The sequence below is a fragment of the Lygodium microphyllum genome, chromosome 10 (genome assembly GCF_053477565.2).
Source record: "Lygodium microphyllum isolate KBCC chromosome 10, Lygodium_microphyllum_v1.1.10, whole genome shotgun sequence".
Lineage (NCBI taxonomy): Eukaryota > Viridiplantae > Streptophyta > Polypodiopsida > Schizaeales > Lygodiaceae > Lygodium > Lygodium microphyllum.
Window position 1 is genome coordinate 62,696,025 of NC_141144.1, and position 25,918 is coordinate 62,721,942.

The 25,918-nt window shown below is 39.0% G+C and overlaps 1 protein-coding gene across 1 annotated transcript; it reads left to right on the forward strand.

Moving 5' to 3' along the window:
* The first annotated feature begins 15,029 nt into the window (after positions 1 to 15,029).
* On the forward strand, positions 15,030 to 23,021 carry LOC148030078 (diacylglycerol kinase 1-like). Its single transcript, XM_087686352.1, has 9 exons — positions 15,030 to 15,255; positions 15,520 to 15,612; positions 15,760 to 17,203; positions 20,970 to 21,348; positions 21,430 to 21,506; positions 21,605 to 21,724; positions 21,839 to 22,003; positions 22,082 to 22,219; positions 22,323 to 23,021. The coding sequence occupies exons 3-9, from the start codon at positions 15,932 to 15,934 to the stop codon at positions 22,473 to 22,475; spliced, it is 2,304 nt and encodes a 767-aa protein (XP_087542478.1). The 5' UTR covers positions 15,030 to 15,255; positions 15,520 to 15,612; positions 15,760 to 15,931; the 3' UTR covers positions 22,476 to 23,021.
* The last annotated feature ends 2,897 nt before the right edge of the window (positions 23,022 to 25,918 follow it).

Genomic DNA, 25,918 nt, shown 5'->3' on the forward strand with positions numbered 1-25,918 from the left:
GTTTGTCCCTCTTGTTAGCCCCAAGCAGCACCACTATTTGATCATCTTTTTTGAATTTGGTAAAACATTTTGGGAGAGCTAGAGGCTTCTTATATTTCACAATATCAGTACTTATCATAGTCTTTCTTTGTTTCTCCTTCAGCCGTTTGCGTTTCATGTGGACCAAAAGATCCCCCTTAGTGTGTCGGGTCTTTGATAGTGAAAGGATTTTGAGGTCACTATTATCTTAGCTAATTTTCGACCTAAAGCTAAAGTCGCAATCTTCGCTAGACATAAGTGTCTTGCCTGGTGGTTGTAGCTCAATAGTGGTCCCAAGTTCATATATGGTCACTAGATTTGATTGATTTAGTCATGGTTGTTGATAATCTAGTACTTCCAACTATTCTACCCAAGTTCTATTGTAATCCATTTGGACTACTCTGTCAATGAGCAATGTATGCATTCCTTTAGGTTTTGAGTTAACAATGATCTATTCAATTATGTACTCATTGATGTTATAGTCCAATTGGTTCTTTGATTTGCAATTAGTATAGGTACTTTCTGTGTCTCCTGTGTTAAAAAACGTATCATCGATCATTGTCTCTTCAACCATTTGATGTTCTTCTTGAGAAGGGCTAAGTTATAGAAGAGGTTTAGGTTATGTACCTTGGTCCACTTCCTATCCACTTCCATCATGGAGCTTCTAAAAGCTCTTTGAGTGGTCTCAAGTTAGCATTAGGATTTTTGTATAATAGCTTTTTCAAGAAATCTAGGATCTCTATTAGCTCTAGTTTGTTTATCAATATTTGATAAGTCATATTGGGGGCTATTTTGGTGGTTCTTATCATCATGCACATCAAAATTGATGACATGTATTGGTTTATGGCTTTCATTGTTTTTTCTTACTTCTTGATTATAGTGGCTACCTACCTATAATCGTTCAAGAATATGCATCCAATCTCTCTCATCATTAGGATAGGGGATGTATTTCATGGGCAAATAATTTGGTATGGATTTGGTGTTGCCATTTAGCAAGACGGAGATGGCAGCATCTAGCTCGACGAGCGAGGTCTTCCAAGTGCCCATCTCAATCCTAATCGCTTTTGTGTGACTTCTAAAGAACATCAGGCTATTAGTCCAATTCTCGAATGCTCGTGCACTTCTCATTCAAGGTTGATTAAGTAGGATGTCATAGTACCTTTATGATAATAAAGTTCATTCAAAATCTAAGACCTGCAATTTTAATATACTAGTCCTCAACACACCAAATGGTCTAACCTTTGTTTCATTGGCCAATGTTGTTGGGGTAAAGGTGCATGTGTCTACACCACCCTATATTTACTTCATGCATCGTGACTGCACACCTATATACTACAAGTGGCATGCCCCCATCATTGTCACTTTATTCTTTATTCTTTCATCTGACTATTGAATAAAGGAACATTGTTGGTAGGGTTTTAGTCGAAAGGTCATATCCATCGAGGAAAAGATAAAGAAGGAAGTAGATAATAAGAGATATTAGATAAGAAAAAGAATAGGTAGGAGATTCAAACGAATCCCAAGAATGCTGAAAATCAAGTTCTCTTTAAGACATGCCTATATATCATGAATCAATCATGAAATCTTTTGCCAAATCTGTCAAAGCCTTTACACAATATAAAGACAAAGCTCAATGATTCAAACTTTGCATGTATTACATATAAACTCTACTATACATCTAAGACAAAGAGTCAAAACAATCCAAGTTTCAATAGGTTTAGATTATTTATTGGTATGAGAAGCCCAAGTACTTCTCCTAGCCCAGGAACACTACATATTGATAGAACCTGAGAAGGAAAACAAGAGCCTTGTATGGGACTCCAAAAACACTTCGACCTTGTGTATTCTTGGTTATTACAGCAGTCATAACCTAATCATTTGATGGCTAAACTCTAAGACAAATGGTTCTTGAATTGTCTAGACAATCTCTACTACTACTTGGAAGCAATCTCCAAGCATTAGATCTCTTGGAGCTCCCTATTATCCCCAACAATGTGCACCAAACACTAGCTTCAACTCTACTACTCAAACAGAAAATATGATGGTTCCATTGGCTCCGAAAGGGTGGTAAAACACTAGGACACTTGTTCAGAATTCTCCTAGATTGCTCCTTCTCCTTCTTCACAGTCCCAAATGATGTTTACTACCTAAAAACTGTGATCACATGCTGTGTGAATTCGGGAGCCTTCTTTTTTTATGAGATTTTCCAAAACTAGCTGAAAAACCACTTGCTTTCTACATGTCACCCTATTCTAGAAGTTTACTATACCTTTTGAGGAGCTCAAACCAACTTTCAAGTTCTCTTAATAACTCTGTAATAGCCACGAGACTCTTTTTGGGTTTTAGAACCCACTCTTGGAAAGTCTTGCAAGTAATCAAACTAGTGTCTTCAATGTACTATTCTTCTCGAAGTGTCTTCTTGAAAGCTACTGAGTCAGCATCCTACATGTACAATTCAGTAACTTGGGCTTTCAATTCATGTACAGTGAGCGATATAAAATACCGACTGCATGCAAGTCGAGCCACCCCAAAGAACTCCATCTTTTTAGCATAGATATGCACATATGTAGATGCATTCCTGCCATTAAACAACTTCATCTCAAACTCTATTACATATAGAGCATTCATCGCAACAGTTTTTGTTTGAGTAGAAGCTTGCATCACCTATTGTTGTCATTATTGTGCTTGCATAAGCATGCTTATATTATGCACTAACTGCTGCAAAACATAATTAGGAACTGTGCTCGAAGATTCTCCCATCCTACCTTTCCTTCCAATGGCCTTTCACATCAAGCTCACCAATGTCGGAGGGGTTTTAGTCAAAATTTCATATCCACTGGGGATCAGAGAGAGAGAATGAAGTAGAAAATATGAAATAGAAGAGAAGAAAAGGAATAGCTAGGAGATTCAAATTGAATCCCAAGAATGCTAGAAATCAAGTTCTCTTTAAGAAATGTCCATATATCATGAATCAATCATAAAATATTTTGCCAATTCTACCAATGCCTTTACACAATATAAAGACAAAGCTCAAAGTCCAGTAGTTGCTTGGTTAAGAGTTTGGCTAAAGTGAGGCCATCTTCCAACACTCTTTCTATGTCAACATTAACTCCTAGTCTAATGCACGGTGTGAATGCTAAGTTGCATTGCATGTGGTTAATCTCAGCCTCTTTCCTTTGCCCATCAAACCTTTGCACTTGTGTAAATCTCATGACCTATTGCAATAGGTCCTTACCCAACCTTCTTTCTTCCTCTATTTTGGTTATGATTCATGTGTTGCTCTACTCATATGCACTATTCACACTTTTTGCTCATAATGTGCTAGGAGTTGTTGGATTTCAGTTGGAAACTGTTTGGGGTCAATTCCTAGGTCATCAATGCTTGATCCTAATGTTGACATGGTCACTTTTTGTTATTGTGTGACTAAAGTTTCAATGATGCTAATGAGGTCTAGTAGAGTAGCAGGGCCCCCAACGCACTTCGTTTATACACTTGTCACGTGAGGGTTCATCTTTTCTAACTTCCATAGTTAGCAAGTTTTTTTGTGTAGTCTTTTTTTCCTTTTGTGTTAGTATTGTTGTGGTTTGGTTTTGTGTGGTTTTGGAGTTCTTTTTCCTCATTTGGTCCTTTATGATTGGTCAATTCCTCTCTCTTCCTTTTTGAACAACTTGGCAAGTACACACACTTCTTTTAACAACAAACAACCCCTTTTTCCCAAATGCAATCAATAATCATCATACATAAACAATGATCATTTTCCAGCTAACATGAACAAATGCAATGTAACATTTTGGGAAATGATTGCACAAACAACTTTTTGATTAATTCCGTACAAATCACATGCAATGTTAAAGCTTCTTAAAAAAACAACAAGGCTCAAAAACATATAATGCAACACCTGAGAACTTCATGTCAACTTTCTTGTTTTGAAAATTTAATTCTCCTTTGCTCAAGTTGTTAGTTTTACAAGTTGAGTGGTTATGCAGTTTGTTCACCCTTAATCCCCACTCAAGGTTCTCACAATTGTCTTAATAGTGATCACAAGTTTTAGGTCAAACAAAGCATGGCTAGTCTCAAGACTTTTCTAAGCAAATTTTAGTTATTCCTTTTTTGACATACATCTACTAGTTCCAACTAGAAATCTAGAGTCCTCTCAGATCATCTATGTGATATCCTTGACAATGTAGTTGTTGTATCATTAGGTTGGAAGGTGGTTGCACATGCATTCCTCAAAGTGTTGCTTTCAAGCCCACTAGGGTTATGTTTCCAACCTACCTTGCTCGAAGTCCTTTGGGGATGTAGATACCATTATAACTGAATCACAAGCCTTGATAGGGTTTGACATTTTTACGTATTCAAGGGTGAGTTATGTTAAGGGCTAATTGAATAATGGATGTGATATTTTGGAACCATGTGATCAACAACATAGTCCCGAGGCAAGATTAACATGCGTGTTCAGTGGTGGACATGCTTGGACAAGATACTTGGGTTCTAGATCTTATGATCTTATAGTCTATGTGTAGTCAAGAGGTTCCTTAGGGTGTTGTCTTCGTCAAGTCCCTACCTTTGAGTATGATGGAGTGCCCAAATCCTAATCATGTAGCCTCAAGTATCTAAGTGGTAGAGGATCCAAAAGTGCCTAGAACAGTGTGACCCTTAAACAGCTGCTATGTGCCTAAGTTCTTAAATTATTTTATGTACAAGTGACCAAGCGATTAGTTCCAAAGTGATAAAGTGATCTAATGTATTGACATTGAACGACCTAAGTGTCTTAGGTAGTCGAGAGGTGCTTACATAGCTGAGTGATCTATCCTACTTGTTTACTAAGTGGTTAAATGCACATGATAGAGTGTGCCTTAACGTGTGTTTAGGAAATTGTGTGGCGTAAGTTCCTAGTGATCAAGTAATATGGGAATGATGCTTGTGACTCATGCAATGCAAGCTCACTAGTCAAAACCCCAAGGGTTGGTTCTTGAGTACACTTTTTTCCAATCAATAAGGCATGTCAAATCAAACATTCAATGTACTTCCCCCTAGGACCATTTTCAATTTATGGCTAAAGATATTAGGGTCTCTTTTCCAATCTTGATTTATTGAGTATCACATGAGTGTGCAACACACACCAATGAAGTGAGCCAGGTAATGAGTTTATACACGCACATCTATATGAATTTGATATGCCTACGGGAGTTGTCAATTGAGAGATCCAAAGAAGGAATGTTAGCTTTAAGGAGAGAGTCACGATATGACACCCTCAAGGGATTTGAGTTTGTGATGCTTTGTGCTAATCAAGATGTATTATGATGATCACAAATAAGATGTCACAAAAGCTCCACTCCCCATCAATGGTGAGTTCTCAACATGAACTTGTCCCCTTAGTGCTAGGCAATTTACACCTCTACTTGTGTTACCTATGTGTGCTAGGACTAAGGGCTTTGTGCCTAGGTATTTGCGCATCTCAAGGAATGCCTATCTTAGGTGTATGGAACTAGTGTCCTATTTTAAGGTCCCCAACTAGCATGCCCCATGCAAGGTGTGATCTTCCTATGCATTAGAACTGAGCATGCATAGTAGTGGATGTGTCCTAGCCTAAGGTTAATGGGCGCCTAGTTACTCGGCCTTGACACTTTGCCTTAGGCCTAATAGGCTTTCCACCTTGACACTTGGTCTTTTTAGGCCCATGTAAGTGGTCAATTTGAGTACCCTCCAACACCTTATGGGATATTGTCTTGGGTCTCTACCTCGTGCCCCAAGTATGAGGATTTTTGGGCCCTTAATAGCCTTATATTGGACTTGGATGGCCGATTTTGTGGCTTAAGGCCTTGAACAATCGAAGAGAGTGTCTTGGCCCTTTTAGACTTTATGTTATGTCCAAGCAGCCAACTCAAGGCCTAAGGCCTTGTAGTTGTTTAGTGAGCCTTATAAGGCCATTTCCATTATATTGAAGCCTATAATGTCAACTATTTTTTTGTTTAATTTCAATAGGTACTACAGTCAAAAAATTGGGCTTGGTGGTCGAAACTCTGAAAGGCACCAAGGCTAGTCAACCAGAGCAAAAGTCTTCATGGGCCATTGATGAGTTAATTGGATGGATATGTGCATCCCATGTGGTGCAACAATGAGCTATCAACCTTAAAGGCTTATCATGCATACTATTTTAAAGGCTTTTGTGCCTTATCAACAACCTTAATTAGCCTTTATGGCTTATTGCCACAATGAGCTATCAACCTTAAAGGCTTATCATGCGTGCTATTTTAAAGGCTTTGGTGCCTTATCAACAACCTTAACTAACCTTTATGGCTTATTGCCTCATTAGCGATCTTTCTAAGGCATAAATTGCATGTGCATTTTATTTACTTCTAAAAAAATAAAAAGTAAGTTATATAGAAAAGCACATGAATGCTTTGTAAATGGCATTCGATTACAAACAAATGCCTTGTAGCCTCAACGACATCCAATCACTCACCTCGCCTAATTGCTTCAATCTTGTCACGAATGTAATCTAATTACGTCGAAGAGACAAGTGGTCATTTTCAAATTATCTAAGTTCATCATCTCATCCAAATTCATGGCCGTTGTACCTTATCGTTCAATTCAAATGCCCTCAATAAGCACCATTGTGCCCCATCATCGGGGTCCAAACACCATCATAAGGCATCGTCTGAATAGATGTATGGCCAATAGGCTTATGGGCTATGGCCGAGAGTCAAGGCCAAGCCTAATTGGCCATCTGATTTTGGGTTATGGCTGCCTAAATGTGCCAAGCCTTACTAGGCTTATGGATTATAGTTTTGTGGTTGTTTGATTGTTAGATGAAGGCCTTATGGCCTATTGACACACACCTCATTTAGACCTTTGTTCGAATCAATCATGTGTCTCTCCTCTCATCCAAACAATTAGGAAGTTCAGGTTAAGTATAGAAGAGAACAAATGAAACACGCATAACTTGAACCAATGTAGGAAGCAAGTAACATCAACCATTAAAACTCGTGAGAGTCTCACCAAGGAGTTCTTTCTCAAATAAGGGTGGAGTAGACTCAACCTTTATCACAATCATAATCTTCTCTTTCACCTTCACTCTCCTTGGTGGATGCAACACAGGGTTGTGGTTGTGCCCTCCTATCTTGCTTGTCTCTTCTGATTTTGTCTCTCTACTATGATTCCCTTAAATATCCCTTGCTCCAAAAGCACAAATGCAAACGGGAATGCCAGAAGCAAAAGCACCAAGCACATATTCAAAGTCAAAAAGGTAGAAGAAAAGCCCATATGTAATTCTCAAGCCCCCAGCTTGTAATCCCATTACTTTTGGTTTTCTATGATGCAAAGACTAAGTGATTTATATTGTTCAATTGTCAAAAGCATTTTTAAACCTTAATTTTAATGCTTCTACCTTCACACACAAATCTAAATCTGCCTACAATCCACAACAAGTCAATCATTTAACAATGATCACAAATTGAGCATACAAATGCAAATTGATAGCCTCTTGACTCGTCATTGTATACTAATCCACACAACATTTTGGAGTACAAGCCCTTGTTCTATTTATTGGGCTAGAGTGCACACGCATAGTTGCTCAAATCAATTAGTCCCAACAATGGAACCAAAATGTCATCGCTCTCGCAAGCTAGACTACCAGGCTTACGAGCTGTTTATTGTTATAAGCATTTTGAGCAACATGGCTATGTCTACCTCTCACATAGCCTTTGCAAGCTCTTCAAACAAATGTAGCAAACTCACTGATTTATCTTTTCATGGTATATATCTATGAAAGGCTCCTCAATGGCTCCATGATTCTTGCAATGTGCCTCAAGTGAGCCCCACCTCCTTTGCTTTAATCATCACACAAGCCCTATGAAGAAGAAGAAAGAGAAGAGGAGGAGGAGGAAGCAAGAGCTTCTTCAACCGGTCCCTCACTCCGCTTCACTCTCTCCCCCGTCTCCCTCCCCCTCCGCCTTCCCCACCTCTCTCACTCACTCACTCTCTCTTACACACACACACACACACACACACACACACACACACACACACACACACACACACACACACACACACACACACACACACACAAAAAGCAAGAAGAGAGCTCTCAAGCTTGTACACCATAAGAATGAGCTTATCCATTCACTTTCCAATTTTTATACATGGTCTCAATTTTTGGGCACCCTCCTTTTGCATTTGCATAGATCAACTTGTTGCCTAGACCAGCTTTTTCTCACTTGTGCTCACCATTTACATTTTTTCAATTGTTTTTTTACTAGCCTAGCTAAGATTGGTTATTGTTACAATTTGCACAGGAGCAATCTTGACGCTCTTTTATAAAAATAATTCCAAGCAATTTCCTAGTTTAAAAAATTGCACGTGCTAAGCTATTTCTCTGTCTTCACTTTTCTTGCCTTTTTGTAAATTTTTCTTTTGCCTTTTTCTACGTGCTCCTTGTTTATGTGTTGTAGAAGGGGTTAACAAGGAGAAAAAGAAGAGAGGAAATATGAAGAGAGAGAGAGAGAGAGAGAGGGAGATATATATATATATATATATATATATATATATATATATATATATATATATAGAGAGAGAGAGAGAGAGAGAGAGAGAGAGAGAGAGGCAAGAAATGTAAGTGAAAGAGGTGAGAGAAAGATGGGAAATGTAAAAGGGTAAAGAGAAAGAGTTGGGAGAGAGAGAAGGAGGAGGGATAATTATAACATCCCAAACTTGAATATCTAAAGGATGAAGAAGTAAGGGAAATGAAATTGGTGGGTTATCAAGAAAGAGGGAGAATTTCAACATCCCAAACTTCCTTAAGTAGGGTGAAGAAAGAAGCAAAGTTGTCCTGTAATCAACTTTGCTTCCTTTTGGATAGGAAATCGGATAAAGTCTAGACTCTCAACTATAGAAACCATACATAATTGGTTTGGGCTAATTTGGTTAAAGCAACTAAGTTGCTCCAAGCTTACTAAAGTCCATAGGAAAATGTGACACTTCTAGAGAGAAACGCGCTAGTTTTATTCTCTCTTAGTCTTTTGTTACTCTTTGTCCACAAACTAGTTATTTTTCCTTCATCACTTTCCTAATTTCATTATTTTATTTTATTTTCAATAATTCTCATTCTCTCTCTCTCTCTCTCTCCCCCCTTTGTGTGTGTGTGTGTCTCTACCCATAGATGTTCTGCTAAGGCAATGCTTGAGCCATTCTCATGCACTATTGAAATCATGCAATGGTGTTCTAGTATAAGCATTCAAATAGTACTCTCTAAGGAGCAAACCATTTAGTTAACAAATAGTCAGTTATCAAGAGCCAATATATTAGCACGAGTGCCAAGATGTAATGATAGCTTAAAGAGTAAGAACCCTATTTCAAGCGAAAGTGTACATATGAAACTATCAGTTATGATTAAAACCCTATATTCTAGCATTTTCTATGGCTTTGAGGTATGAACAAAGTCTTCCAGATTTTTCTTACTTGAAATGGATATTATATTTAGGTAGTGGGACTTTAAGATGTGGAAGCATGTGGACATAAAATGCTTGTAGATCCAAATAAAATTTTAAACAAAGTTGAAAGTTATTTATTGTGTTAGAGATTTGAATGCTTAAAGTAGCACAATGTATACTCTTGCCCATTCTTTCAAGGCCACATCCCAACTTTTTGGAAAGTTTCATGCCACCTTTAAAATGAAGGCAAAAGTCCAAAGGTTGATACAACCCCTCTCTTGAAAAAAGGGGAGATACAACCCCTCCTTAACGTTTGCATTTTCCAAGATAAAAAAGATATTAGGATTCAATAGGAAGGCCAATCACCTTGACATAAATGGAAATTGTATGTCAAATTAAAGTCAAGGGAAAAGCCAACCACTAAGATATAAATGCATCTACTCTTATTAATGTCATATGAGACTAAGTTGTGGTAGCCATAATCAAAAGCAACATCCTCTAAATACCAAAAAGATTTATAGAAAAAGGGAGATATACTTCTTGAGTGCACGAGAGAGGGTGGAGTGGTTACAAAGCATGGGGTAGATTCAAACTCATCAATGCAACAATTGTTATGAGCTAGGTACAATTCGTTTCAAGACCATTTGAGACATTGGGAAGAATCCAAGATGATCCAAACTTATGAGTGGATTCAAACTCATGAAGGCAACAATGGCAATGGGCTAGGTACATGCCTTTATTGACCTCTTTTAAGCCACTAAGAAGAATCCACGATCTATTTCAAGGTCCAACTTTGGTACTTGCTTAATCCCATCTTCATTAACTGTATTGCTAGGACATTACAATTCATTAGGATGAAATCTACCTAAGTTAAACACGCTAATCATGTCACATTGTTGGTAAATGTGTAGCACTTCATAAGATATAGAGACCATAAATAATATCACAAACAATGAGCTACCCATAATTGTGGGTAACTTTGCACTTGGCATCATGTCTCAACAATTGTGGACTATTGGTATCATTTATATTTGAGAACATTCTACACATGTGCATAAATTAGAATGTGCACTATTTTAGACATCGGGGTTCATTTGTATTATAGAGTGTTCATGCCCATGAATGATACGAAAAGCACATCATAATCCCACAACCAAAGAACATGTAACCAAAGTAATGACATTTCAATTTTACTCACAAGATTGATCCATTTGGATGCTGTAACTATCCTTTTTTACTTCAAATAATACATATTTATTTGTATGCATTAAAAAATGACATTTTAATTTTTAAATGTTGAAGATTTGCCATTTATTTGACAATAAGCATCAAATTTTTTGTGATAACTATGGTGTGACTTGAAAAGTAAGAAACATGGGCATAAAGGCAACCATTGGGTAACACTTTAATGGGTGAGATTTTCTAAGGGTTCATAACTCCCTTTATATTGTAAATATTTAAAAAAAGTTGCTATATGTTAGAAGTACAAGTGTAATTTTTGGTGCATAGATGGTGAATATTTGTATGTTAGCTATGATGCTTAGCCATGGATTTCAAGTTGCATCTTATCTTACTTCTTACTACTATATTATTTTAGCTACAGGTTCGGAAAGCCTTGAACCTCCAGAAACCTACCCCCTTTTCCAAACCTCCCTTTTTCAATCAAAACCCCCTCCCCTCCTCTCTTTCTCATGTGCAATATCTCATTTTCTCTTCTCTTTGTCTTTTTTCATTAAAGCCTTTCCCCCCCTTTTTTTAATTAAAACCCCTCCCCTCTCTCTCACTTATAATGTCTCTCTTTCTTTTTCCCATCCCCTTTTTAATTAAATTCTTCCCCCCTCTCCCCTCTCTCTCTCATATGTAGGGCCTAGGTTTTTTTTTCTCTCTCTCTCTCTTAGATTAAACTTTTTAATTTAAACTTTTATTTAATTAAACATTTTAAAAGTTTTTTTAATTTAAAATCTTTCGAACATAGTTTTTCACACACTTTGAGAGAGAGAGAGAGAGAGAGAGAGAGAGAGAGAGAGAGAGAAGATGAAGAAGAAGGATCAAAAGAAGACTAAGAGAGAAGGGGGAGAAAGAGGAAAGAGAATAGTCTTTTTTTAATCAAACATTTTTCTTCTCCCCCTCCCCCCTCTCTCTCATGCATAGGGCCTAGGTTTTCTCTCTCTCTCTCTCTCAGATTAAACTTTTTAATGTAAAAGTTTTGTTTAATTAAAATAAGGAGAGAGAGAGAAAGAGAAAGAGCAAAAAAAAGAAGAGAGGGAGGGAGGTGAGAGAGGGGAATAGAGAGAAAGAGAATTATTGAGAGAGGAAATATAAAATTTAAGAGAGAGAGAGAGAGAGAGAGAGAGAGAGAGAGAGAGAGAGAGAGAGAGTGTGTGTGTGTGTGTGTGAAATCTTATTACTATATTATTTTAGCTATAGGTTCGGAAAGCCCCGAACCTCCAGAGGGCTTCTCCAACCTACCCCCTTTTCCAAACCTTCCTTTTTCAATCGAAACCCCCTCCCCTCCTCTCTTTCTCAAGTGCAATATCTCATTTTCTCTTCCCTTTGCCTTTTTTTATTGAAGCCCCCCCCCCCCCCCCCCCCCACCCACCAGAGCCCCTCCTCCCCCCCTTTTTTTAAATTAAAACCCCCTCCCCTCTCTCACACTTATAATCTCTCTTTTTCTTTTCCCCATCCCCCTTTTAATTAAATTCTTCCCCCCTCCCCCCTCTCTCTCATGTGTAGGGCCTAGGTTCTCTCTCTCTCTCTCTCTCTCTCCTTTAATTAAATCAAACTTCTTTTTAAATCAAAACTCTCTCTCTTAGTTAGATTAAACTTTTTAATTTAAATATTTTAAATTAAACATTTTAATTTTTTAATTTAAAGTTTTTAAACATAATTTTTCACACACTTTGAGAAGGAGAGAGAGAGAGAGAGAGAGGAAGAAGAAGAAGAAGAAGGATCAAAAGAAGAAGACTAAGAGAGAAGGGGGAGAAAGAGGAAAGAGAATAGTCAGAGAAAGAGAATTATAGAGAGAGGAATATAAAATTTGAGAGAGAGAGAGAGAGAGAGAGAGAGAGAGAGAGAGAGAAATAAAAAAGGAAAAGAGAGGAGAGAGGGGGGACAAAGACAGAGAGAAGAAAATGAGAGAGAGAAAATAAGAAGAAAAGAGAGAATTTGAACATAGAGAGAATTATAGAGAGATGGGGAAAAAGAAAAAAGAGAAACTTTCTTTTTAATTAAAATAAAGAGAGAGAGAGAGAGAGAGAGAGAGAGAGAGCAAAAAAGAAAGAAGAGGAGAGGAAGGGAGAGAGAGGGGGGACAGAGAGAAAGAGAATTATAAAAAGAGGAAATATAAAATTTAAGAGAGAGAGAAAAAAAAAGGAAAAGAGAGGAGAGAGGGGGGATAGAGACAGAGAAGAAAATGAGAGAGAGAAAAGAAGAAGAAGAAGAAGAGATAGAATTTGAACACAGAGAATTATAGAGAGAGGAAAGATAAAAGTTAAAAGAAAGAGAAAAGAAAAAAATTTAAAGAGAGAATAAAAAAAGGAAAAAAGAGGAGAGAGAAGGAAAGGAGAGGAGAGGGGAGAGAGAGAGAAGAAAAATAAGAAGAAAGAGGAAAAGAGATGGGAAAAAAGAGAAAATTCTTTTTAAAATTTAAATATTTTTAGAGAGAGAGAGAGGAAGGGAGAGAGGAGAAAGGGGGAAGAGAGAGAGAGAAACGATAACATTTAAAAGAGAGAGAAGGAGAGAAGAAAGAGATAAAATTTAAAAGGGAGAGAGGAAGAGAAGAAAAAAAGAAAAAATAGGAGAAAGGGGAGAAGAAAAGGGGGCGGAGAGAGAGAGAGAGAGAGAGAGAGAGAGAGAGAGAGAGAGAGAGAGAGAGAGAGAGAAGAGAAGAAGAGAAAGAATATAAACATAAATAGAGAATTATAGAGGGAAAAGATAAAATTTACATACTTTTTTAAGAGAGACTGAGGGGGGGGGGGGAGAAAGAAAGTGAAAGAAGAAGAAGAAGAAGAAGAAGAGAGAGAGAACATGTAGAGAGAATTATAGAGAGAGAAAAGATAAAATTTAAAAAGAGAGAGAATAAAAAATAGAGGAGAGAGAGAGAGAGAGAGAGAGAGAGAGAGGGAGAGAGAGAGAGAGAGAGAAAGAGAGAAAATGAAATTAAAAAAAAGAGAATTAAGAGAGAGAGAAAAGAAGAAGAAAAAAAGGAAAAAAGAGGAGAGGGAGAAAGAAAGGAAAAGAGAGGAGAGGGGGGAGAATAATGAGAGAGAGAGAGAGAGAGAGAGAGAGAGAGAAGAAAGGCGGGGAGAGAAAAGAGAAAGAGAAAGAGAACCAGGAGAGAAGAAAAAAAAACTAAAATAAAAGGCAAAGAAAAAGAGAGAGAGAGAGGGAGGGAGAGAGAGAGAGAGGAAAAAAAGGAGAGAGAAAGAGGAGAAATGGATTGTTGAGCGAAGCTTTCGCAAAGCGGGCCAGCGTTTTGTGCGTGCGAAGCGCATGTGGAATGTTAGTAGATAATTAAACACAACCATCACATTGTACTTGAAAACAAAATCAGTTTCAACTAAAGATTGTCTTCACATTCATTTTTGTCCTCACTTTAGATGTGCTTGTGTTCATGGCTCATTCTAACATGGTGCATTATGTGTTTTATTTGGAAAGCTTGCACTTAGAACATTTGAGGGTAAGAGTAACTTAAAAGAAGATTGGTTTCGACTCAATGTTGTCATTTGATCCATTTTTATATTCTCTTCAAATTTGTCAGCACTTAATGCACCTCAATACATTGTATTTGTTGATGTAGTTGAGCTTGTGGTTGAAGGTTTAGATGTTGAAATGAGAGTTCGACATAATATTTGCCAAACCACATGTTTTTTACACAAGATGCTAAAAGTGCTAAGAGGAAAGTTCCTTTGAACATGTGAACTTGTTGGCTTTGAACCGTAATTAGTCAATCTTGTCCATTGCGGGAATTTTTGCATTTGATCAAATATGTTAAGTGAAACAAATCTTTCTCCTCGAGCCTATAACAAAATAGGTTTTGAATTGCGCACAATCATTCTACAAGGGGTTTTACTCAACTTAAAAATGCTAATCTAAGAGTGCAAGAAGGGAGAGTCTAGCACGGGTGTTTTTGCAAGGCACTCACTCATGTATGTCGGAGAAGCGGACAAAGGTAGCACGAATAGTTTTTTTACACCGACTGGGTCAATGCTAAGGGATACAATTATGCGAGAGGTTTGTTGGGGGGGGGGGGGGGGGGTGTGGTATATTGCATCAATCGGCTTTAAATTAGTATAACTTGATTCTCAGTGAAGTTCCATGTGAGATGGCCCCATGAGAATATCTCCAAGGTTGTCTTAGGCACACAAGGAGGGGGCCCATTGGGGAGGGTCTAGCCCTAAATCGGGACGGGTTGGGCGGTCAATTAAGGTACCGCCGACGTCGGCCGTATACACAATTGATAGTACCGACGGTGTTGTAGGTATATTACACAGGCTTCTGTTGTATACGCTAATACACGTGTACGGAAGGACCGACAGTGTACGTCTACGCGCAGGCTTTCTTTCTGCCTCCTTCATTCATTCATATTCATTCATTTGCGGGCGTAAGGAACATTTGAAGAAGAAGAAGACGACGACGACGGCGACAACGGTGGTGCGACATTGCCTGCATTATCTGATCTCTCTTATTCGCGCGCGCGCACACACACCCCACACACGCACACACATTACCTGCACAAGAGCTCAAACCTGCAGCAGATGCTTGCTTCCGGCGAATGAGGAGCTTCCATCGGACCAGCAATCTTCTTGTGAGTTTGCGATTTCGTTTTACCTTATTTTCTCCCCGGGACCCCGACCCCGCCCCTCCCCGCCCGATTCCTTTTCCTTTCATCTCGTTTTTTTGTTTTCTCCTTCCTCGGTACCTCCGTATCCGTTTCTTCCGGCGCCTTTCTTGCCCGCTCCTCCCTTCGTCTATTCTGTACTTTTATTTTGCGAGAGAGAGAGAGCGCTTTTCGTCCTCTCCTGCTCTGCTTTCTTGCTTAATCGGTTTCCTTCGCATTTTGCTGGTGCAGTAAAGGATTTACGGAGACTTTGTTAGAACCAGTAAAATTGGTTTCTGATCGCTGTTTTCCAACTCTCGACGGCCCGAGAATCAGAAGCTTCAGGTGCACGATCTTTTCTTTCCGATCTCCGTTTTCATGTCTATAGTATCCTATTTTCTAGATGCTGATTTTGTTGCTAGGCTTAGCCAAAACTCCGAAGACAAAGATGACTACATTAAGAGGTCCGACTCCGTGGCTCATCTTATATAGGTCTTGAGGTTTCGTCCTTTGCACTGCTTTGGAAGTCTACACACAAATCACGCCTGAGGAGAGAGGCAGTGAGAGATCGCGAACCAGACATTCATCTATCGTTTCAAGCATTTAAGACTTGCAAAAATCAGGGCAATGCTTTTTCCTCTGCTCCGCATTTTGTTCTTCATCTATGGATCATAGCGAATCAATCTCCCCTTATTCCTCTCCTCCAGATCCCCTGCGATTCATTCTACAAAGCATCAGCAAGTTTCGTGAGTCTCCTGTTGTTTGGACAGGATGCTTCACCGTTTTGGCCATTGCTATTGCCATTTTCTTGTATGTTATCAGTCGATGGAACAGGAAGGTTTCCCTTCATTGGATGAAGGCAGCAGTCCGTGCCAAGCGTAAATCTAGAGGAAAGAGAAGAAGCTCTTCATTCCCACATTTATGGAGTCCAGAGCTCTACAAAGGAGGCCCGTCCACTTGCTCAGTTTGCTTAAACCCTCTTGCACCAGGACAGTCCTTGGGTTCGGAGACTTTTGTACCCCGATGCCTTGTCTGTGGAGCTGCAGCGCATGTAAGCTGCTCGAAGAATCTACATTCAGAGTGCAAGAATGTTGCTATGGCCGGCTCAAAAGTCCTCCTCCATCATTGGGTAGAGAGATTAGGGGATAAAGAAGAGAAGCTAGAGGAGCAGGCGTATTGCGTGCATTGTGAAGAGCCTTGTAGTGGTTCACTTTTTGCCCCTTCTGCCATTTGGCGGTGCATGTGGTGTCAACGCCAAGTCCACATTGATTGCCATGCTAGTGCCCCCCAGGATACTGAAGAGGCTTGTGATTTTGGATCTCTGAAAAGGCTAATTGTGTCACCACTTTATGTAAAAGATAATGGGACAAAGAACTTTGGAGGCGGATTTTTCAAGACACTAACTCAAGGTGCCAATGACATTGCTTCTTCTGTTCGAGGGCAAATTCGACAACGGCGGAGGAGAAGAAAACAGTCAAATGAGCATTTAGCTGATTTTGCTTCAAATAATACTGAAAATAGTCCATATTCTGATTCTCTTCATTGTAGTAGTGGTGAAAGTGACACTGCCGACTCCAGCCAACAGATTGTTCCTCTCAGTTTTGATGACTCCGACGATATTAGTGCTGTTTCTGTAACCAGGGGAGAAAGCTGCACAAGTGAAACTAAGGTGGACTGTGATCTGGTGCCAAATGGCGATAAATCCCATGCCGACACTGGTTCACTTGAAAATGGTTCATTGGTAAGTGGCACAAAAAATTCTGCTATTGCTGAAGATTATGGCAGCAAAAACATAGGTGGGAGAAGATCGAGGTACTCCATAGTGGATCTCCCACATGATGTTCGACCACTGCTAGTATTCATTAACAAGAAAAGTGGGGCTCAACAAGGCATATCCTTGAGAAGGCACTTCAACATGCTTTTGAATCCCGTACAGGTTAGCATCATTTTCATTATTTTAACCTATATGTGTAAAACATAAGTTGAATTGGTTCAACATGAGATGCAACATCACTGACTAGTTTCTCATTTAGGGTTGCTTTGATTGGAATTAATTGATGATTTTAAAGTTATTTATCTATCTGCTTCACACATTCATGGCTGTTGTGTTGTGAGTTGAAAGTTTTTATATGACTACTACTTTGTCTTATTGCTCCTCTTTGAACTTGTAATTCATCACAATGGTCATGCAGTTTGGAGTCTATCAAATGGCCTTTTTGTGATTTTAGAAAAATATAAGCAAGTTTGAGGTAGATGGACTGTGGGATGATGTGACATTTCATAAGCCTTGCTGTGTCCACTTGCTCCAGGATTTTTCCCCAAGCTCACAGTTTGTGAATTGTCGGTTATAAGTGACAATTATAGAAAAATTTGGTTGCTATGAAGCAAGATGGGCTCCTATGTAGACCACAAAAGAGGGGAGTTAACTGAGTACCTCACCATGTCTTCTTGTTTGTCAAAACTCACAGGTGCTCCACAATTTTCCCCAAAGCTCAGCCACTTGCTCCACGATTTTTCCCAAAGCTCACAGTTTGTGAATTGTCAGTTATAAGCGACAAGCATATAAAAATTTGGTTGTTATGAAGCAAGATGGGCTCCTATGTAGACCACAGAAGAGATGAGTTAACTGAGTACATCACCATGTCTTCTTGTTTGTCAAAACTATGAACATAATCCTTTCTTTGTAGATGATGGGTGTCAATATGTTACTGATGGAACCTAATCAGTTTTATTACTTCAAGAGTCACACAAGATAGAAAGCCTATTTTCCATGAGTTAGAAAACATGATAGTTCTTCTGTTCACTACTTTATTCTGCGAGGGAGTAACTCAATTGAGCACATTATTAATTTTAGTTGTGGGAGTGCAGTGGGTTGAGAGAATGGGAAAGTGCAAACAAGAGAACAAGGACAAAGAAGAGTCTGCCCAAAGTAAGCCACGATGATATCCTCTGGTAGAAGGTAGGCACGGAGATGAAGAGCACCAGCCAAGCATGAGCATAAACTATAAAATTGAAGTGTAGGAGTAGCAAGTGGGGTGGCTATACATGCGAAATGATACAGGAAGTAGGAGAAGTGCAAGTGCATAGGCTGGCTTATAGTCATCTATGTTGGCCATCGGAGGTATCCTGCTTTTATAGTGTTTACAGCCGTCTAGAGCTGTATTGGAGATACAAAGTAATATTTTGTTTGGCCTAGTCATTTGTAGATTATGCTATGATCTATTGTGGTGCCACTTCTAAGTTCTTTTGGTCTCAAAATTGTTCTGGTAGTGTTACAGAAGTAATAGCACGATAGAAGTTGCAACTAGATTTACTCAGGGTTTTCTGTCCAAGTACCATACGATCAGATAATGTATATCCTTTGGTTGGAGCACTTGTAGAGAGAATCGGCTCATAACAAATGCTCTATCTAATGTATCATGTCTAACAATGTTCTATTAGCAAGTAGTTCCTCTCATTGCCATGTGGGTCTTGTATGTATCTGAATTATCACTGTGGGTCCTTTTTCTGCTGCCAATTATATCCAATGAATTGTTTTACATGTTTCAGTGGAAGAAATTGGGAGATATTATACTCATGTGGTGATAGAATCAAGGAATGTATCATCCTATGGTTACACCTAAATATATTCATCTCTTTGTCTTGGTTCACATATCTTCATCCTTTGTTATCATACCTTTAGAGCCTCTTGTATAACACTTGACCTTCCATTATGATTACTGTTAGAGCTTCATCATCTTTCTCTTCATTTTCCTAATCCTTGACTTCTGAGTTTCATGACCCTTTATTGTTGATTGTCACGGACAGTTTAGTGGCATCACTCATCAACTGTATTGCACATTCATTGTCATATAAAGAATCGAGACAGACTAAGCACATAGATGGGTGTGTCAAGAGCGACAACTCAAATTCACGTTCCATCGTGCAGTATGTGTACATGCAGGAACAAGTTTCAGAAGCACACAATTGCATGGACTGTTGAAGGTAGGAAGTATAACTGAAAAGTCAGTCAAGCAGCTTCTGTTTTCAAATTGACTGTAGGTGATGGTCCCACAACATATTTCCCATTTGCCTACTGCTTAATTTCATTTTTTCTTGATATCATCATCAGTTAATGCATTGCCCATATTCATTGTCTTCCATCCATACCTGTTGTTTATGTTCATCATTGAAAGACCGTGGCTTGCTTGGTGAGGTGCCTTAGGCTTGGACTAACTTATTTATGCCAAATCTATGATAAGGAAGCTTGGCAATTCTTTGATGGTATTTGGGGGATGCTTACTTTACAGTCACAAAGTATTCTAAGACTGTTTTTTGTAATCAGACTAGGTTTTGGGAAGGTATTTGATTTCTCAATGAAGCCTCAGATCATGCAGATAGGCAAGCATCTCTAGCTCTCTTTAAGGTACTGCAGTTCTTCTGAATTTTGAGGTGCTATGTATAGGTCTGAGCTGCCGTCTACTTGTGTAGCCATGTCACTGATTAAGTGCAGGGGAGATCAGAACAAGAGGGCATACGGGCAGTCATTTGATGTTTGAAGTCTTAATTATTCAAACTCATTGCTGGCGACACCAGTGATTTTTGATGGTGGGAGTATGAGACTACCTTTTGCTGTGTGTTACATCCTCAGGCATTCAGGATGTGTGCCCACACTATTGGTCACAGCCTTAGCTCACTTAGTGACTAAGTGTGAATGCACTACTTGGGTAGAGTGCCCAAGGAGTCCTATAAAAAGGACAAATGGTTCATTTGTGCCATGTTGAGTGTGATCACCGCACTTGGATGCTATGCCCAATGGTTGCCATGTCCACATATTAGGATGGTGTAGGCTGGTGTTATGGGATGCCAGCCTTTGTGGTGTGTGCTGCCTTGTGCCAGTTATTCTATTGGCCCTAGGCTCTTAGGTGTGCCCATATCATTGTATGGCTGGAAGGTGAGTCTGATGTGCATTTCTGTGGTTTTTTCTACATGGCTTGTGTTGTGTCTCATGTGCAGGTTGGATCCTGATGTTTCAGTGTGAGCCCATGTGCATGGTGCCCAAGCCAATAGGTTCCCATACTGTTGTAATATGTGTGCCAAGGTAAGGCCAGAAGTTGTAAGTGGCACTGGGGCTTTCAAGTTTCAATCAGCCTTCCTGTTCAAAGCAACTGAAGCTCAATCTTGGTATTTAATGTTGGATTTAAGGTAGGCTACAAATCAGAGAGTGAAGCAGATGCCATTGAGAGGCTGTTCATAAGATCTTCAAAAGTCTTTAAAATTAGGTTTGTTAGACAGAATTTCTAGTGACTAAGAAATGTAGAACATAAGGAAAAAATTCCAAAAGACAAGGATATCCTATAATTCTCCTGAGGAAAAGGACAAGGATGTTTCTTAAAAAAGAAGTCTAGTACATGTGGTCAAAGTCAAGGATGACTATCAACAACCCAAACAAAAATGGGTAAAACATTGAAATGAAATAATTCTTCTCATAGTGGATGCACTGAGTGGTATTTGGGAAGGCAGAGAGGTTAATTTTTAGGCGTGGTATACCTAGGTTATTTAGATTGAAAATTGATGGGCAAGTCTTTGAGTGAAGTGTCTGGTTGCTCAATGCAAAACAAACTCGTTTTAATAGTCTTGCTGGGGTTCACATTTCAAGTTTTTGCTATTTACAGGAGCAACGAGTTAGGTACTGAAGTGCTTTCTGTGTTTGGTGGTTTCAGATTTTTGAGCTGGGTGCTGCTCAAGGTCCTGAAGTGGGTTTATCATTTTTTTCAAATGTGTCACAATTCAAAGTACTTGTTTGTGGGGGTGATGGCTCTGTTGGCTGGGTTCTTGATGCAATTGACAAGCAGAACTTTGTCTCCCCACCTCCTGTTGCAATTCTTCCAATAGGAACTGGAAATGACTTGGCTAGGGTCTTGTTATGGGGTGGTGGATTTGGCGCAGTTGAAAGACAAGGTGGTCTTAGCAGTGTCTTGCGACAAATTGATCATGCTGCAGTAACAATGCTTGATCGCTGGCGTGTCAGTATAACAGATCGCCTTCACCGTCAAAGGGGTCTCAAAACAGTCACCACGAAGTTTATGAATAATTATTTAGGTATACTTTTCAGTAAGCTTTAACCCAGTCACTTAACTGATGCTTCAGTTTGCTAATAAAAGGATACATGTTATATTATAGGCATTGGGTGTGATGCCAAGGTGGCTCTAGACATACATTTATTGCGAGAAGAAAGTCCTGAAAAGTTTTACAATCAGGTGAGCTAAACTACATCTTTTCTGTCTCCTGATCTTGTTGTTGGTCTTGTAAGAACCCTCTATACCATGCGCCTAACAGTTGCATGTGGTTGGTGCAGTTTCTGAATAAAATGCTCTATGCAAGGGAAGGTGCTAAAGACATCCTTGACCGAACATGTGCTGATCTGCCTTGGCAACTTCATCTGATGATTGATGGGGTTGAACTGGAGATTCCAGAGGTTAGATCAGGGATCTGTTGATAAATCAAAGCTCATATACTGACTAAAGTGCTGTTAGTGTTTCCCAGAACTTGTTTTGATGTAATTCTGCTGTTCAAATGTATTCATGTTCAGGATATTGAAGGTATTCTTGTTCTCAATATTGGAAGCTATATGGGGGGTGTTGATCTATGGCAAAATGAAGAAGAACATGATGATGAATTTGATCCTCAGTCAATGCATGATAAGATGCTAGAAGTGGTGGGCATTTGTGGGACATGGCATTTGGGAAAGCTTCAGGTAGTACAATGTTGCAAAATCTTAGAACCTTTTATTTGTTGCATTGCTAGTCTGGCAAAATTGAGTTCCATTTTATAGGTGGGACTTTCAAGAGCTCGTAGATTGGGACAAGGACAGGCTATCAAGATCATAACTGGGTCAGATTTCCCAGTACAAATAGACGGCGAACCATGGATTCAGCCTTGTGGGACTCTAGAAATAAAGCATCATAACCAGGTACAGCACTGTAACCGACAATGTTAGATATAGCATCAGTGTTCGTTGATGCATGTTACTGTCTCGAAAATGCTCTTCTTGATAAGCATTTTATGATGTGCAGGCGTTCATGTTGAAAAGGCCTGCAGAGGAGGAACCATTTGGCCATGCTGCTGCAATTATGGGCGAGGTGTTTGAAAATGCAGAATGTGCTGGTCTTATCAATGCTGTCCAAAAGAGAACTCTGCTTCAAGAAATGGCTATACGGCTTTCATGATATGTCAGCTGTGCCTTATTTATAATTTCTGTTTTTCCAAGTGATTGGCATGCATCACATCAATTTTGGAGATTGTGGCATCAATCAAACCTCTCCAATATTGGAAGGTTGATATAGATCGATAGAGGCTTAGTTTAGGTTTTTTTGAGGCTACAATGTAGTGCTAGCAAAAGCTTTGTAATATACTGCAGCCATATATTTGTACATCTTGAAATTGTACATAGCTGTCAGTGGAAGCCTTGCCTTGATCCCAAGTGTGTTCTCTAGCCAGCAGACATTCGTTCACAAATTGTAGATTAATGTTAACCAGTGTATAGACAACGAATGTTCACGAGTGTATGAACAAATGCCCACCAATTTGCATTCAGATGTTCTGGTCCCAACTCCTTGCTCCTGCCAATTTGAGAACTATTGAATCCCCTGCCCTCACCCTCCCCGTCCCCTTCCCTCTTGCGGTCTTTTCAGCAGCTTGTTTCTTAGAGGCAACAACTGGTATTTGGGATTGTGATGTAATCTCTTTCTAGGTATTTTATTGTTTTGTCCAGGTGCAATGGTGTAGACTCAAATGTTTTGCTGCCAAAATTAATCGTTTAACTGGAAATAGTAGGGTTTACGCAAGAGCTCTTTTAGAAGACAACCAAGGGCGTTCCACGAGATATCTGATGGTGCATGACTCTGCTTCTCGAGATTGCTAGCATGTTGTCTGTTACGCCTTGTTATATTTAACGTGGATTCTTACTTATTTTTGAAGGTTGCCACAATCACTGTATGCTTATGGCCACTCTTTCAAAAGATAAGCACAAAGTTCCCTGCCTACGGTTATTGTTATTGAGATCTGTCCAAGCCAAAGATGCATTGGAAGGCAAGAGACTTGCATGAAAGGGGTTATCACGAACGATCCATCGCGAAGATCTTAAACAAAAGAAGACTGGGAAGGTACAAGCTGGACAAGGAAGAACCAATGGGATTTTGAGCAGTAGTTGGAAGTTCTAGTGTGGGCGGATAGCAAAGGTGCCTAACAAGCATGCTCCCTTGATTTGCTGATCCTGCCCTACTCATCAAAGAAGGGACTTGATTCTAAAGATGTTCACATTCTAACTTGGGAATTGGACCACATTAGAATAGAGATGGCACAAGAAAATGTGCATAGCTTATGATTTTGTTTGAATCTCTCAAGGATCAGATGTGCACATTTTAAAAGTTAATTTTTCTTGCCAATTTGTCCTTAAGAGTATGAAAGGGTGACTAAGAAAATTGAGAGAGGTAGGGAGTGACTCCTTTAGGAGGATTTTCCCCCTTTTGACCAAGGTGGGCTTGTATTTGTGAAGCATCCAAGGGCAAGTTGAGGACAAATGGCCAAATGGGGGAGTTGGACTAAGTGTCCTAAAGCATATAGGCATGCCAAGGTAGTAGATTTTTCGAATATAGTTGAAATGGCTATAAAGTAAAAAGTTCACCAATTGATGCAAACTCCTTGGAGGGCATTAAAGCTAGCAATATCCCCATTTAAAGGGCAGAGTTGAGTGAATGCCAATGCTAGCTCCAAGAAAGGGTCTCAAAGGAACTTGAAAGACCTTTGATAACATATCATAGCAAGCAATTGACGTACAAGAAAGTGAAAAAAAGTAATAGTGACTCAATTTATTCAATCATATCTTTCAAGCACAACCTTGATTATGACTAAAGTGGAGAAGCAAGTAGACACCCAAGTGTGAGTTGGACAATCATTGAAGAGGTGTAGTAAAAAGATGCTTCTTCTATAGTAGGACTTGCCTTTCATATCACAACTAGCATGAGTGGTTATGTGGAATCACACGAGCAACTTCATAAATCCCATAAGGCACTTCAATTATAGCAAAGTAGGTGCTATTGAATTAAATTGAACAAATGGAGGATGCATCCCTTGTTACTCATTTCATCAATGTCATATTTTGAAGACTACAAGTAAGAAGGTATAGTATGATGTTTGTTATTATCAGTCACATTTGGAGCAAAACAAGTGGTGAGAAAATTTCGTCAATTATTTATATGGAATACAATGATAAAGGCGGTATATAAGATTTGATTATTCTCCCAATTCCTATGTCTAATTCTCTCTTTCTCTCTCCACCTATTTTAGTTTGTTTTTCCTCCTCTCCTAGTTTCTCTCTCTCTCTCTCTCTCTCTCTCTCTTTTCTCTCACTGCTTTTTTTCTCTTTTTCTCCCTCTCTCCTTCTCTCTCCCTTCCCCTCTCTTAAAAATGTTTAAATTTGAAAATATTTTTCTTTCCTCTTTTCCCCTATCTCTCTTCCTCTCTTCCTCGTGTTCTCGTTCTTTGTCTCTCTCCTTGCTTTTCTTCTCTCTTCCCCCTCTCTCCTCTCTTTTCCTTCTCTCTCCCTCCTCTTTTTTCCTTTTTTCTCTTATTCTCTCTTCATTCTCTCATTTAATTTTTTTCTTTTATTTCTTTTAAATTTTATAATTCCTCTTTAATTCTCTCTCTCTCTGTGTTTAAATTCTCTCTTCTTTTCTCTCTCCTTACTTTTCTTCTCTGTCTCTCTTCCCCTTTTCTTCTCCTCTCTTTCTTTTCCCTCTCTCTCTCTCTCTCTCTCTCTCTCTCTCTCTCTCTCTCTCTCAAACTTTATATTTCCTCTCTATAATTCTCTTTCTCTATTTCCCCTCTCTTGCCCTCTCTGTCCCCTTCTTTTTGTTTTGCTCTCTTACATCTTTCTCTCGATTTCTCTCTCTCTCTCTCTCTCTCTCTCTCTCATTATTTTCCTTTTCCTCTTTCTTTTTCCTTCAATTTTTTTTCTCGCTCTCTTTTCTCTCTATTTTTCTCTTTTTTTTCTTTTCCTTTCTCTCCCTCTTTCAAATTATATATTTCCTCTCTATCTCTCTCTTTAAGTCAAAAACTATATAAAAAAAGGTTGAATTTAAAAAAGTTTGTTTTCTTTTCTCTTTTCCTCTCTCTTCGTCTTTTTCTCTTTATTATTTAAAAAAAATCATTATCTTTCTTTTTCTTCTTCTATCTCCCTCTTAAAGTGTGTAAAAAGCTATGTCAAAAAAGTATTTAATTAAAAGAAAAGTTTAAATTAAAAAGTTTAACCTGAGAGAGAGAGAGAGAGAGAGAGAGAGAGAGAGAGAGAGCCTAGGCTCTACAATGAAAGAAGGGGGGGAGGGGCTTTTAATTAAAAAGGGGAGGGGGAAGAGAAAAGGAGAGATTACACGTGAGAGAAAGGGGAGGGGAGGGGGTTTTAATTAAAAAAGGGAGGTTTGGAAAATGTTATAGGTTCAGAAAGCCCTTTGGAGGTTCGTCAGGGCTTTCCGAACCTATAACAGTCACTCTATGCTTACACTATAAGATTATATAGATCTTGATGACCTTGAGAAGGTAGGCATAGATAAGACAAAGAAGTCTGTAACAATTGGGTAATATACCCGTCACTTTCATCTTTTGGTTGGATTTT